Genomic DNA, 13,603 nt, shown 5'->3' with positions numbered 1-13,603 from the left:
TGCGGGGCTAGATGTGGCACAGCACCTATCCGTACTATACTGCTTCTAACTGCTACGGTCGTTAGCTGCAGGTGGCTCGCTTGGTAATAGGCCCAGGTGCAGTATTAGTGCGAGGGACTCGGACAGCGGCCACACCAAACTCGGTTCAGCTGAGTTTTCTGTGGCCCAGGCCATGCATGAGCCCACTGTGGGGCGCCACAGGCTGCTCCAAGCCAGGGTGTGTTCCGTCCAGGTGGTTAGTACACTCATGCCCCACACATGAACCCCTCAGGGATGCTCTCCTCTTTTTGGGGCACTGTCATTTCTTGGGGCACCTATGGAGCTTTTGGAGAGACCCTGAAACCCACTTGCCAAGGCGCTGCGGAGGTGCCACTCTCGGGCCACTGGTGAAGGCAAAGGGCCACAGTGCTTGACTTCAGGCTGCTTTAGGGCCATTCCTTGGCTAGTCCCTAGATCTTGACTACTGTCCTCATCCTCCTGCCTTCACTATTAATGTGCTAGGACACAGGAGCCAGCAGAGTACAAGGCACCCGCCAGGCAGCACTGCAACCAACTGTGCCGCAGGATCACAGCTCCAGGAGCAGGGTCTGCTCATTTCTTCCTTCCATGGGCGGAATAAATTTTGTTCTGTGCACCGAGGTGTGTGTGATGTGCACCACCAATATAAACACGCGCTATCAGCCGCCATGGGCGCTCTGCTAATCTGCTGGGCAGCACTGGAATCTCTCCTGGGTGGCTGCCCAACCACTCAGCTTCAGGGAACGCTGCCTGGGGATACACAAGGCACATGCTCAGAGCCTTCCCTCCTCTTCTCCAGCCAAGGGGAAGTGGAGACAGCTACAGCCCTGCATTCAGGGCTGGCAGAAAGCACTGGCAGAGGGCTCCCTGGCTCCTCAAGGGGCTGGGCTCTCTGTGGTTACACTAATCCTGTCGATTTCATACCCAGCTTCTGCCCTCACACACCCAGACAGCACCCACTACACACCAGTCCTGGCGGGTCCCGCCCCACACACCTACCTTCTGGGGGGCATCGTGCTCAGGGACTAGCCAGTCCAATTCCGAAGCAGCCGGGAGCTGCATCCCTTCAAACTGCTTCAGCAGGCCCATGGCCACGGCTTCCGCGGAGTTCGACTGGAGGACGGAGTGGGATCTGCACAGCGAAAGGCCAATCGGCACAGAGACATTTCCCCAACCCCTGCCAGGGTGCAAAGCTCAGGTCTCCTGACTAGTGACTCCGCCAACCCCCCTTGTGAGAGTTTGCACTGACCATAAGAACAACTCCTAGAATGAGGCTCAAGTAAGACCCTCAATCTACCTACAGGAATCGCCTTTCCCACATTGCTACCTTTGAGGTGAGGCGCACGCGCGACATGGCAGTGGGGCACAACAAAGTGGGGGGGCCACCAAAGACTCTGCAGAGGGGGACTGGACAAGACACGGGGATAATACGTAGCATAAAGGGACATGGGGTCTTCCTCAGGAGGGCCTAGTTTTACATCTTGTCAGACTGGCAGAGGGAGCCCTGCCATCAGCAATTCACAGACCAATAGTATTTCCAAGGGGCTATGATGATCCATCCCCCATCTCAGCTGGGAACAGGCATGAAGGGGGAGCTTGCTCAGTCTCCTAGAGCAGTGTTTCTCAACCTTTTTTTTAAATAAAAAATACCCCCAATACTTCTCTCGTGTATCCCTCAGGGTACACGTACCACCTGCTGGACCTAAGGTAATCTGAGCTCTTGAAACCAGTGCCACTCCACCTTTCCAGATTGCTGTCCCCTTTGCAAGACTCAGATCTGTTTTGCATCCTACCAAGTTACACCTCACTTAAAAACTACTTACAGAAACAGGCAAAAATCTCCCAGAAGACTCCTACTGAAAACTTGCTGACTTTCAACCATCTTACTATCAAATAAACGAATTGGAATAAGAAATATTGCACTTACGTTTCAGCGTAAGGCATGTGGAACAGTACAAACAAATCATGGCCTGAAGGAACTTTTAGATTGCACTGACTGTGGAGTTTTTTGTGTAGCCTGTTGTAAAACTAGGCAAATCGCTAGATGAGTTGATGTCCTCCTGGAAGACCTCAGTGCACCCCAAGGGTGCCCGTACCACTGGTTGAGAAACACTGGCCTAGAATGCCTTCACCCACTCAACAGCAACTCCTCTGGCTGATGCAGGAGGAGCACTCACAGGGAGTCCCGCCCAGCCCCGGGGTTGTAAGGATGACTGCAATACAGGAAAGAAGATGAGACAGGAGTGGTGGGAGATTGGGTTGAATCTCAGGTTTGGCTGGGAGCTGGTGTGGGCAGGCAGGGAATCTCTCTCTTTCCTAATTCACCGTGGTTCCTTCTGCCAGCGTCTTCTCCTGCTGACATTTACACTTTACAAGAGGAGTCACTGGCAGAAGAATCATAGAATAATGAGACCGAAAGGGACCTTGAGAGGCCAACGAGTCCAGCCCCCTGCCCTCATGGCAGGACAAAGTGCTGTCTAGAGCATCCCGGATAGACATTTATCTAACCTGTTCTTAAATATCTCCAGAGATGGAGATTCCACACAACCTCCCTAGGCAATTTATTCCACTGTCTGACCACCCTGACAGTTAAGAACTTTTCCCTAATGTCCAACCTAAACCTCCCTTGCTGCAGTTTAAGCCCATTGCTGCTTCCATCCTCAGAGGCCAAGGAGAACAAGTTTTCTCCCTCCTCCTTACGACACCCTTTTAGATACCTGAAAACCACTATCGTGTCCCCCCTCAATCTTCTTTTTCCCCAAACTAAACAAGCCCAATTCTTTCAGCCTTTCTTCTTAGGTCATGTAGGTTCATAGACCATGTAGAAAAATCTTCTTGCATCTAATCTCCGCTATGCCCAAGCTGTGCAGGATCGGTCCCTTCTGCTGGGACTGCCCTTTACCCTTCCACCTAAGTTCCTCTTTGCCTCACTTCAGCCAGGGCTGTCCCCAAAGTGGAACTTGTTGAGCCTCGGTGAGGACGCCCACTTTGGTGGCGGGGTGGGGGGACGTACGCGGATTCCGAGGAGACGAAAGACCTCCTGCTAGACACCGTGTCCCGTCTGATGTCCGCATCTGTGTCAAGAATAGAGAGGGCGGAGCCAAGCGTTACTCCATTTGGGAACAGAGCCTGAGCAGTTTTGCATTAAAGACCTTCACACAGTTGTAGAAGCATGTGAGCTACAGCGCCTATTTCTACCATGACAATAAGCAGCAGCTAGAAGGCCCGGGATGTGAACAGGCCACTCACGGCTCAATCTACAGTGCAGAGGCAAGAACCTGTGGCTGGGACAGGAAGCGACAGTAGGGTTAGGGTGGAAGTGTTACAGTTAGCATAGGTCACACCCACCAGCTATCGGGGTCACACAGCTCACAGAAATCCACACGCACGCAAACTTGAAGACACTCAAATTAGTTCAGAAGTTCAGGAGCTTAGTAGATTTTACACACAGTATTAACACTGCACAGGACTAGCCATGGGAGACAGGCCATTCGCTTCTGCTTTGCCATTCAAATCCAGCCCAGCCCATATGGCAATGGCTCGTCGGCCGCTCATGTGACAGGGAGTTGGAGGCAAGAATCCCTCAAGCCGTGAAGGCTCGTCAATGTCACAAAATCTCTGTGCGTGCTTCTGCCACGCTGCTCACAGGATGCTCAGCTGGGAAGCTCTGCAGCTTGGCCAAGATAACCATTTCCTGTTTATTCCTCCATTCTGCTCCACGCCCATACACCAGTCCAGCACCGTTTGTCCTATGATGTCCTCTAATGAGGGACTTTGGCAAAGACCAGCTGAGAGCCCATAATAATTACGTCCACTGGCTCCCTGACACTCATGGTCCTGTTCCCATATGTAATGCCGACAGCCCTGGGTTGCCGGCACCAGGGATTGAACCTGCGATCACAGGGGCTAAAGCCCTGTGTTCTATCGCTTGAGCTAAAGGCCAGCTGGCTCTCAGCCAAGGCTGTAGGGCAGAGACTTGACTCACCTAGTATGAGGTCTGTGCCTCTGGGTACTGCACGTACTCAGGGAATTCTAGGAGCCCATTTTGCTGCCCCCTACAATGGAATACGGTTGCTAGACACTGTCACCCTGTTCCCAACACAGCTGCTCAGCACTTCACCTCCCTCACTATCACAGCACTGGGAAGCGATGGCAGCAGAACACCTCTGGGGTTTGTGCTCCACCCCCAAGAAGGGAGCTGGTTAAACATCTTGATGCCGAGGGTCGTATTCATCCCTGAGTTAAGGGGGTCCAATTCCTCACTGCAAGTCACCAGACTAATCCTACTTATGCCCAGAACAGATTTGGCCCCATCGTGCTTGGCAACCCAACACAGCCTTAATAATACTGTTGACTTCTGCAGCTAGTGTCTACACTGTCCCACCAAGTCCATGAGCAGCCCGAGCAGGGCCTGCCTTGGAAGACTCGGACCGCCCTATAGGGACAAACTTGCGCTTTATCACCAAGGAACTTACAGTAAAGGGAAGAAATTATAGAGGAAAGAGACCAACCCTCAAAATCTACAAGGACCCCATCGAAGACGACAGGAGAGCTACAAAGGTGGCTGGGTTTGGTTGGTGGGTGCATAGTTCTTGACTGAGCTCTTCGCTGCTCTTTCCCAAGTAAGCTGGGTACTGAAATACGCAAGCCTCTTGCTAGTTTCAGTCCCGTTTCCAAAGGAGGGAACAGCCAGACGCAGCAGAGGGGCAGCACGTAGTGGCGTGGAAACCCAGAGTGCCCAGCACCGGGATCTTTCCAGCAGGGAAGGTGGGATTCTCCATGGAGCAGTCCCTGGTAGGGGCTTCCCGAAGGACTGGGACAGCTGTTTTTACAGTCAGAGAGTACGCCTACAAAACCCAGCCCTCAAATATTCACCACTTCAGACACAGGGCCTCTGGACATGGGTTAAATGCTGAACTAAAATCTTGAATGTGCCTTTCAAGTCACTTTCTAAACTTGAGTCCCTGGGGAGTCCAGCAGAGAGGGCCAGTTGTAAGGTGGAGTCAGACTCAGCCCATCAGCACCAGGCAGTTGCCCACTGCTAGCAGCAGGAGTGCTGAGGCACCTCAGGACTAGGAGACCCGCATCATCCACACGTTGGTAATAAGGCACTGAAGGTCTGTAGGTACGTGGAGAGAGGAAGTGGCCTCTCCACAAGGCAAAACTGCCATGCGAATGGGAGAGGACACCAGCCTCTCTCTCACCACTCATGGAATGGCTCGGCAAGACCCCAGGCTAAGACGCGGGGGGCACATGCAGACACGTACAGCGTTGTCCGAGCATCGCAGGGACAGCGACCTGGGGTGGGCCAACTCACGCAGCCAGGGTGGGCACTGTTCGGCAGGCATCTCACAGGAAGAGTCACACCTGAACGCTGCCTCCCCAGCTGCTCGAGGTGCCAGACCGAGGACCCCTCCACCCCCTTTCCATCCACTAAGCTACTCCGCTGACAGACCGGGCTGTCTTCGCCTCTTTGGTCACTCACCCTTCGCTATCCCCTAAGCTGCCCTCGTGAGCACTTCACTGGCACGGCCCAGGTTGAGGCCTCCTGCTCAGACCCAGCATGGGAACCTCCCCGACTGCAGACTGCTTCCCAGCCACTAGGAACGACCCACAGCACACAGCTAGGAGTGCCAGAGCGTCAGGTACGCCGTGCAAAGCCCGGAGTCCTCAGCAAGGCACTAGTGGCGTCCGGATGGCAGGGGCTGCATCAGCACGGCCCAGTCGAACAGGGGTTTCATTCCCCTGATCCTGGGGTCTGGGTGCCAGGCCAGGCAGAGCGAGAGGGTGATCGATGTGCCCCAGGACAGGCCGCACCAGTGCGCTCCTGAACACTGGAGTTGGCGGAGCTGCACTGGTGCTACAGCAAGGAAGGATGTTTCCCCCGAACGCCCGAGTGCGGGTGCAGTCCGAGGGCGCTGGGGAGGGCTAATGCTGGTTCTCAGCAGCAGCAAGTTAACAGCCTGACAGAGCCGCTTGTGGGAGGGGGAGTTACAGTCAAATGACCGTATTCCCACAGGGCAAAATCTAACCAAGGAGCTTCCCCGCGCCTGTCAAGGCATCAGCCCCGCTCTCGTGCGCCATTGGCGGAGAACAGCTCCCGTGACAATGCCGTCACCTTCTCTGCCACTCAGAGGGCAGGACGACTCTGGCAGCACAGCACCTGCGGCCCTAGAGAAGCCTTTAATGCCGTGGTGTCCGACACTCTAACCCCATTTGGCTATTCGGCTGGTTGACTGCGGCTAGTTGGCTTGAACGATTATTTATTTGCAGAATAATGGGGCAAGTTTGCTGTAGCCGTAGGAACTGGTTGGACACTATGGCTTTAACACCTCGCTCAGTAGAGCTATGGACTTGGAATCACAGCGGGCTGGGAGCTGGAGGCTAGCTAAGGTTTGAAGCACAGTGGGTCTCTGCAGGAGAATGTCTATGCTCAGCTCACAGGTCCCAGCCCCTATAAGGTGGTGCGTTACCCTTTGCCGCTCAGACTCTCGTCCTTGCTCCCAAGGGCCTGTGAATGGAGTCTGAGCGGAAAAATCCTGGAGAGGTGCCAGCCACGTGTATGGAGCCTGGGATGAGAAACAGCAAGAGCATCATAGCTGGCAGTTGGGGATGGGCTCTGAAGCCTGGTGCAGCGTGAACTCAGCTTTTGAGGCCTCTGCTCTCACTGTGGGCCTGGGACACACCCAGGTGATGTACACAGACAAGCACACACACAGCGCAGTGCACTCTAGGGTACTACCTGAAAACAAGGAAGCCATTGACACTGACAGGCCGTTCGTGGACATTTGAATCAGGTTAGATCCATCGTTACCATCTGCATAATACGGTGATGATAAAACAATTCACTTCAGTGCTTGGCCCGGTCACAGAGAAAGGGCATAAAACTCAGAAGTGGGAGAGCAGGCCCTGTTTGTGCCCTTTGGGAGATGCCCAGGGCAGCCTTCAAACACCCTCCTTGGGCTGTAATATCAAGCCCGACGGGCTGCCAAAACAGGGCGATGCTGTCGGCATCCGCGAAGAGAGGAGCAGGACGACTGAGGAGCCTCTGAACCTCCCAGTCCACCTACCATTGTCCCAGCCAGCTGAGGACTAGAGGAGGTTAATGCACCTTTGCAGTTGGCCAGAGGGGGCACAGCTGAGCTCAAGGGAGGTGTCTCCTCTGACTGATGCAGCAGGGATGGGAGGGCCAGGATTCAAGGCCAGGCCTCCAGCAGGGAGTGCTCTAGACCTTGGGAGCCAGCCGGAGTGTGCATTAGCGAAGCACCTTGGAGGTCAGTGTCTGGACACAGCCATTGCCCCACAGCAGAGATGCGGTTTAGCAACAGTAGCAGGCTGCCCCAAGACTGCCTCGTCAGTCCGCAGCTGGCCCGAGCAGGACAGCACAGGCGGGCACTTGAATGCTCACCTCCCAACCTCAGCCTGACCATTCCCAGCGGGAGGACTTTACATGGGAAAGGGGTCTCGGAGGAAGCCAATGAAACAGCAAATGAGGGGGTTGTTAAGCTGATAATTCAGCTCCCAGAGGCAGATCAATCAGCGTCCAAAGGGCATCAGTTTACCACAGTCCAGGGGAGGAATCTGGGGTCCCAGCTCCACTTAGGGTTCAGTATTACCCGAGAACGGCTGTCAGTACAAAGGGGCCTGCTCCCCCGGCACAGCACCACTGACTGCCGCACAGTTACACCAGCGAGGAGGTTGGCCCCAGCTTACCTCTTAGCTCGTACTCCTCAATGTCCTCAGCTGAGCCCGAGTCTGACAGCCACATGGAGTCACGAGAGCTGAACTGCGACTCACTGTCCGTAGCCACAAAACCTGCAGGGGCGAAAGGCAGGAGGTCAGAGAGATGCAGCCCCCAAACCAACGTAAGTGTGACACAGAGCCGACCGAGCAGCGAGTGCTGGGTGACTGGAGTGCCAGCGTGGACCCAGAATTAAGCTACGCCTGAACCTTGGCCCCACCACGATGTGTGCACAATACCCAGGCAGACGGGATGCCCCCAGCAACAGAATCACCAGCATCTCTTCGGAGCGCGCAGTGCCCTGGTGCCTGACAGAGCATCTCAGCTGCTCACACGCAGGGGCGGGCGGCAGGAAAGACGGGGAGCAGGGCCCTGCTGCTCTCTCCCGCCGGCCGCACAGCCTGGCCCCTGAAAGCCGCGCTCGCACTCACTGTCGGCGCCCATCTCCTGGCAGGCAGGGAGCAAGTGCTTGGAGCGGATCTGCTGGCGCCGGATGCGAATCTTCTGCTTCAGCTCCTGGATCTCCTTGTCACTCTCCTCCTCCTCCTCCTCCAGCCGCTGGCTCATCACGTTGCATTTCAGCAGCTCAATGGCGGCGATCAGCGATTCCGAGATGCTGAAGTGAGCGTTCTCCTGGGAGGCAGAGGCCAAACCGTTGCTAGGGCCTGGCCATTAAGGTCTCTCTAGCACAGCATCACACCCCAGTAACCCACCAGCAGAAAGCCTGCGACCCGGCCTGCCGACGGGATGGGAGGCACAGAGGGCAACTGACATCAGAACTATCAGCTCCCCCGACTCTACCTGGATCCCCTCCGAGCCCGAAGGAGGCGCAAGCCCACCAAGGCCGAGTGGCGGATGAAGAACCCTGCCAGGCTTTGGGAGGCCTCTCTTGGGACCAGACCAACATGCTTGGGCACCCAGCTGGAGGGGGTCTGGAGAACCCAGGCCTGCCTGGGGCACCTGTAGGACGGTTGGACGTGGGGGTGACAGGTCTGTGGCAGGGGTTGGGTATGTTTAAACCCTTTCCTCTCCCTCATGGGGCACTCCAATGGCTAAGGAAACTGGGGTCACAATCACAGTCCCAGCTCCACAGAACAAAGAAAGGCAGGAGCCTGAAACCCAGTCAGACTTTCAGAGGGGCTGGCGTGTGCAGGGCGCTGCAGGCACACCCCAGTGTAAGGGGCACAGGGGGAGCCCTTGCAGGGACAGGTAAGGGATGACCGAAGTTGGATGCACTCAGAAAGGAGAAAGGGGCCAGAGGGGCCACTCTCCTACCACCTGCAGCTCACATGGCACCCAAAGAGGGGAGGCCCAGAAAGGGATCACTGTGGGGCTCATAGACAGGAGCATCGTTGTCCTTTAGCGGCACTCATGGGGTAAAACGTTCTGTGAGCCTTGCCTTTGACGTCAGTCCCTACTTCCCGACCGTCTGCAGGGACTGCAGCAGACCACAGCGGAACCCTGCCAGGCTGTGATAAGCTCAGGCTCAGTATGGTCATGCTCACAGCCCCCAGCCATCGACACCAAAGCCAAACTGAAGTGCGATGCTGGACAGGTGTTCTCTCTGCACAGCTCTAGGGCAGGAAATGCAGCAGTGCTAACGCTGGCTTTGTAGTCGGGCCAGTGACACCTGAGCAGGGTTCCCTGTAAGCTGAAGGCTTGGGCGGCCCCCCAGGAGAGATTCAGATGCTGCCCAGCTGATTAGCAGAGCGCCCCCAGCCGGGAGCGTGTGTTCCCACTGGGGGTGCACATCCCTCGGTGCACGTATGTGGTGGAGTCAGTCTCATGCCTGGGCCCCAGGTCCTCTGTTTAGCCCAATGGCCCCACCGTATGAACCACATTACCCTTGTTGGGGCAGGGGGCAGCCTGGGGGGAACCCAGTCCCCATCCACTCGTTCCGGGTTCTGGCCCAGGGACCCTGGACAGCCGCTACCCATGAGGGCTGACTCGCTTCGCCCTGGCCCCTGCAGCTCCTCTCCCTGGGTCGCTTCTCCCTGGTATCCCCTTCCTCGAGCGGTAGTCATGGCAGCAAGTCCCCTCCAGCAGACCAGTTCCTCCAAGTCTCCGGTGAGCTGGGTTGGGGCAGCACAGCCCCCTGGGCTGCTGAGGTGCCTCTCCTGTTTCATGGCCCCAAGTGTTTCTCTCAGTCTCCTTCCTTCTCCTCACTCGTCTCCCAAACTCTCCTTCCCCACCCTCCCCTTGCCCTGCATGGAGAAGAGCTGAGAAAGGGAGCCCCGAGTGGGGTCAGCTGGCCACAACTGATTTAGGGCAGCCCACTCCTCCGTGGCTCCTGCTTTGGTTGCCAGCTCTGTCTCAGCTCTCTTTTTACTCCTGCCTCCCCTCTCCTGGCCCCACCCTGCCACAACATAACATTTATTCTGCACATGAATGGAAGAAAGAGGGACCACTGGATCCAATTCACTGGCATGGCAGCCAAGGAACATGCATCCCAAGAGCGCTGGGTGGACACAAGCTTTGCATCCGCAGCTGCAAAACTGATCCACGGATAGCCGCATCTACCTCTGTGGATGCAGATTCTTGGGGGTTGGCAGGTTCTACCTGCCCCCTGCCTTGCAATCTCCCACCTTCTCCAGGTCTGCGCAGCTGCCGAAGTCCTGCTCAGACAGGTAGCTGATGAGAGACTGCCCTTCCGAGGGTCTTCGGAACATTCCTTCCCCCGAACTCAGGTACTGACCAGCGCCTAGCAAAGCGAAACACAAGGAAATGAGGCAGCTGCAGTTAGCAACCCCAGGGCACCACAGATATTAGACCACACTCGACCCCATGACACAGCCACAGCCTGCCCCGGCGCATGCAGCACTTCCTGGCCATAACACCAGCATTGCCAGAGTAGATGATGTGTGCGCAGGGCCAGGCAAGCCATCTCTGACAGTAGCCAGCATCGGACAGTCAGCAGGCTGCAGAGGGACAGGCACTCCAAAACTCTCACCCTAATCTCTGCCAGTGAGTGATCGGAGCTGCTTAACTTTCATCGCTCAACCCTGCTCTCCAGCCCCTCCCAGCTGCTCTCGGATTTAGAGCCGTGGTGTCCAAAGCACTAGCCACATGTAGCTATTTGGCCAGTTGCACGTGGCTAAGTGTCTGGAACACACAGTATTTTCTGAGTAACGTGGCTAGCTGACTATGGCTGCGTAGCCACTGCTTCAGCACTGGCTGGACACCACGGAGCTAGAGAGAGGCAGTGATTTCACAGCCCCAGCCCCACAAAGCAAGATGTTGTACTCCTGAGCAAATCCCCACACGTGCACCATCACAGGCTGCCCCGCAAACAGGCCAGGACTGAAGCCAACCAAAGGCAGCCATCCCAGCGGGTAACACTTTCCGCTCATCCCCGCCACGCTTGACTCACCGTACTCCATGTAGAGGGAGCTGGGCGTGCTCACTTCGCTGCTCTGGGTGGAGCCGGAGACACGGCCTGTCCCCCTAGAGATGTCATCCTGGTATTCTTTAAGAGACAAGAATGGGGACACTCGTCAGCCGCAGAGGGGCCCGGCCAGGTGATTAACCCCTGGCCCTTGGGATGCAGAGGAGTGGGGCAAATGGAACATGAGAAGAACAAAGGGAATCCAAGTGAGGAGTTAAGTCAGCTGGTCCCCCCAGAGAAAGGGGCCAGGGCTACGCTGGAGCCAAGCCAGTTCCAGGAGGGGCAGGCAGCTAACAGGCGAGTTGGCAGACAGCAGCTTGCCGGGATTCTTCTCCACTGGATCGGCAGCTTCTCCTGAGCGCAAAGGGCCACGGGAGCAGAGCGCGAGCGCTGGGGCAATGCAGAGCTTGTCTGTCCAGCCAGCTAATGCAGCAGGGGTTGGGGGCAGAACTAGAAAGCGTGCCCTGTTCTCTCGCACCCAGGGCAGCGGGGCTGGGAAGTGCAACAGAGACAGTTCGGTGCACTCAGTCCAGAGCTGGGGAGTACACTGCACCGATGGCCTTGGGCAGCAACCCCTCCGATGGAGAGGAATCCCACATGGTCCTGCTGGGTGTGTGGTGAGGGGAAGAGGACACTGTCAGTCTGGGGGATGCCTGGGGGGTGGCATCAGCAGTGAGAGGTGATCTCCAGCTCACTCTAATCTCTGGTTATAGCTGGGGAGAGCAGAGCCTCCCAAACAGCAGCTGGGGCCTAAGAGCTGTGATCCCCGCAGCCAGAGGAGCACAGAAGGAAGGTCGAGGGGACCGAGGTGCTGCGCCTGGTGCTCCCTGCTCCGCACACACCTGAGATGCGGTTCACAGCCTCACGTGGGCTGGGCTCTCACCAGCCTAACGCCACCTGTGGGAGGCTGCAGCCCCGAGAGACAGGCCTGGGATCCTGCAGAGACCAAATGAGCAGGGGACTGACCGGGAAGCCCTTGGCTGCCACTGGCGTGAAAGTGATGGCTGAACACACACATGGGGAGAGGGAAAGTGATGGGACTGGGCACGTGTGATGTGGAACATGCAATAGCCACAGGCACTGGGAACAAGGGAGGGACCACTGGTGTCAACTTCTCAACAGATCACCTCACACTGTCCCACACCCCCAGCCCCTCTTGCATGGCTCCAGGGCTCAGAAATGTGATAGGCAGCACTGGGCACAGAGATGGAGAACGCCTCTCCCGCTGAACAGGCATAGCGCTGGCGCAAGGATGAGACTGACAGGCCTGGGGACCAGTGGCCTCTTGGCATAGCAAGAACCCGGCTCGGCCCCCCCAGGCATGAGGGAGCTGTCTCCAGAGACTGGGCAGTGCCAGCTGGGAGGCAGCCTCTGGGCTGAACCCAAATCATTTCCTTGAGGCCATGAAACAGCTTGCAGGTGATCAAACCCAACTCAGACGGGGTTTGAACCAGCGCCCTAGGCAGAAGCTCCACATTGCATTACAAACCCCCAGAGCTCAGGAGACCAGCCCTGCGCAAGCAAGAGACTCCAGGAACTGATCTACCACACAAACAGCCACCAAAAGCTGACACAGAAACAGCCTCGGGCTCACGGCCTGGCCCAGAGCAGAGAACCGACCTCTGGCTCCTAAGGCAGCAGCCAGCCACTGCCAGCAGCTACAGCATCAGAAAGGGCAAGAGGAGGTTGCGCTGGTAAGAGCCCAGGGAAGCCAGGCATTTTAACCTGCCAGCTCTGTGCACAGCAAATGCTGCAACAAGCAAGGTTGGGAGGGAGACAGTCTCACAGCGACTCTGCATACACAGCACGCCGCGCCCCTGCCACCTTCATGAACAGCTGGCATAAGACGCACACGATTCCCAGCCAAGGAACACACAGGACTTCACAGACACAAACAGTTCAAGCCTTCCCATGTCCCAGAAGGAATTACCATATCACTCGGAGGTGGGAGTGGCCCACAGCAGTCCAGTGAATGGCCTGGTTTGCAGACACACTGAGCACTGGCAGCTCTGGGTCAATCAGGTCAGGAGACACTTGCCCTAGTTCCTACAGTAACCCCAAGCCCAGACTAAAATTCACACGCCTGATCTGAGCAGCAGAGGACAGCGTGCTTGGCACTGAGAACACCATGCCCCTGGGCAATGTTACTCCCAGCTTCATTCATTCAATAGCCTCCCCCCTAGACCTTGGGGAGAATCACCGACTATTCTGAAGTAAGGCCCACCCCACAAGCCATACAAGGGGTATGCTCTAGCTGGTTTCCAAAGCAACAGGGAGAGGGCAGGAGCTGACAGAGGGTGCTTATTGGAAAAACACCACATTGTTCCATGCAGGGAAGCCAGGTGCAATGCCTGACCCAGTAGCTCATGGTCCCAAACCAAGCAGGGATCCCTCACAGCGCCATCTGCAACTCGGGGAAGGAGGGGTTTCTAAGTTGACACCAATGTGACAATGCAAAT

The 13,603-nt window shown here is 56.5% G+C and overlaps 1 protein-coding gene across 3 annotated transcripts in view; it reads right to left on the bottom strand.

Annotated features, from left to right (window-relative positions):
* RUBCN (rubicon autophagy regulator) overlaps positions 1 to 13,603 on the bottom strand; it is a 60,895-nt gene that overhangs the window by 15,045 nt on the left and 32,247 nt on the right. For 2 of the 3 annotated variants that reach the window (XM_075004716.1, XM_075004718.1), the window contains 7 exons: positions 11,130 to 11,225; positions 10,345 to 10,460; positions 8,191 to 8,392; positions 7,732 to 7,833; positions 6,761 to 6,835; positions 3,032 to 3,092; positions 1,018 to 1,150 (listed from right to left, as the gene is read on the bottom strand). In XM_075004716.1, the coding sequence (XP_074860817.1) occupies positions 1,018 to 1,150; positions 3,032 to 3,092; positions 6,761 to 6,835; positions 7,732 to 7,833; positions 8,191 to 8,392; positions 10,345 to 10,460; positions 11,130 to 11,225 (785 nt within the window). The remainder of the gene's footprint in view (positions 1 to 1,017; positions 1,151 to 3,031; positions 3,093 to 6,760; positions 6,836 to 7,731; positions 7,834 to 8,190; positions 8,393 to 10,344; positions 10,461 to 11,129; positions 11,226 to 13,603) is intronic. The other variant, XM_075004717.1, reaches the window with a different exon arrangement.

Source organism: Carettochelys insculpta, chromosome 10 (assembly GCF_033958435.1).
Source record: "Carettochelys insculpta isolate YL-2023 chromosome 10, ASM3395843v1, whole genome shotgun sequence".
Lineage (NCBI taxonomy): Eukaryota > Metazoa > Chordata > Testudines > Carettochelyidae > Carettochelys > Carettochelys insculpta.
Note: the sequence above shows the minus strand (reverse complement) of the source record. Positions and strands in the feature narration are given on the sequence as shown.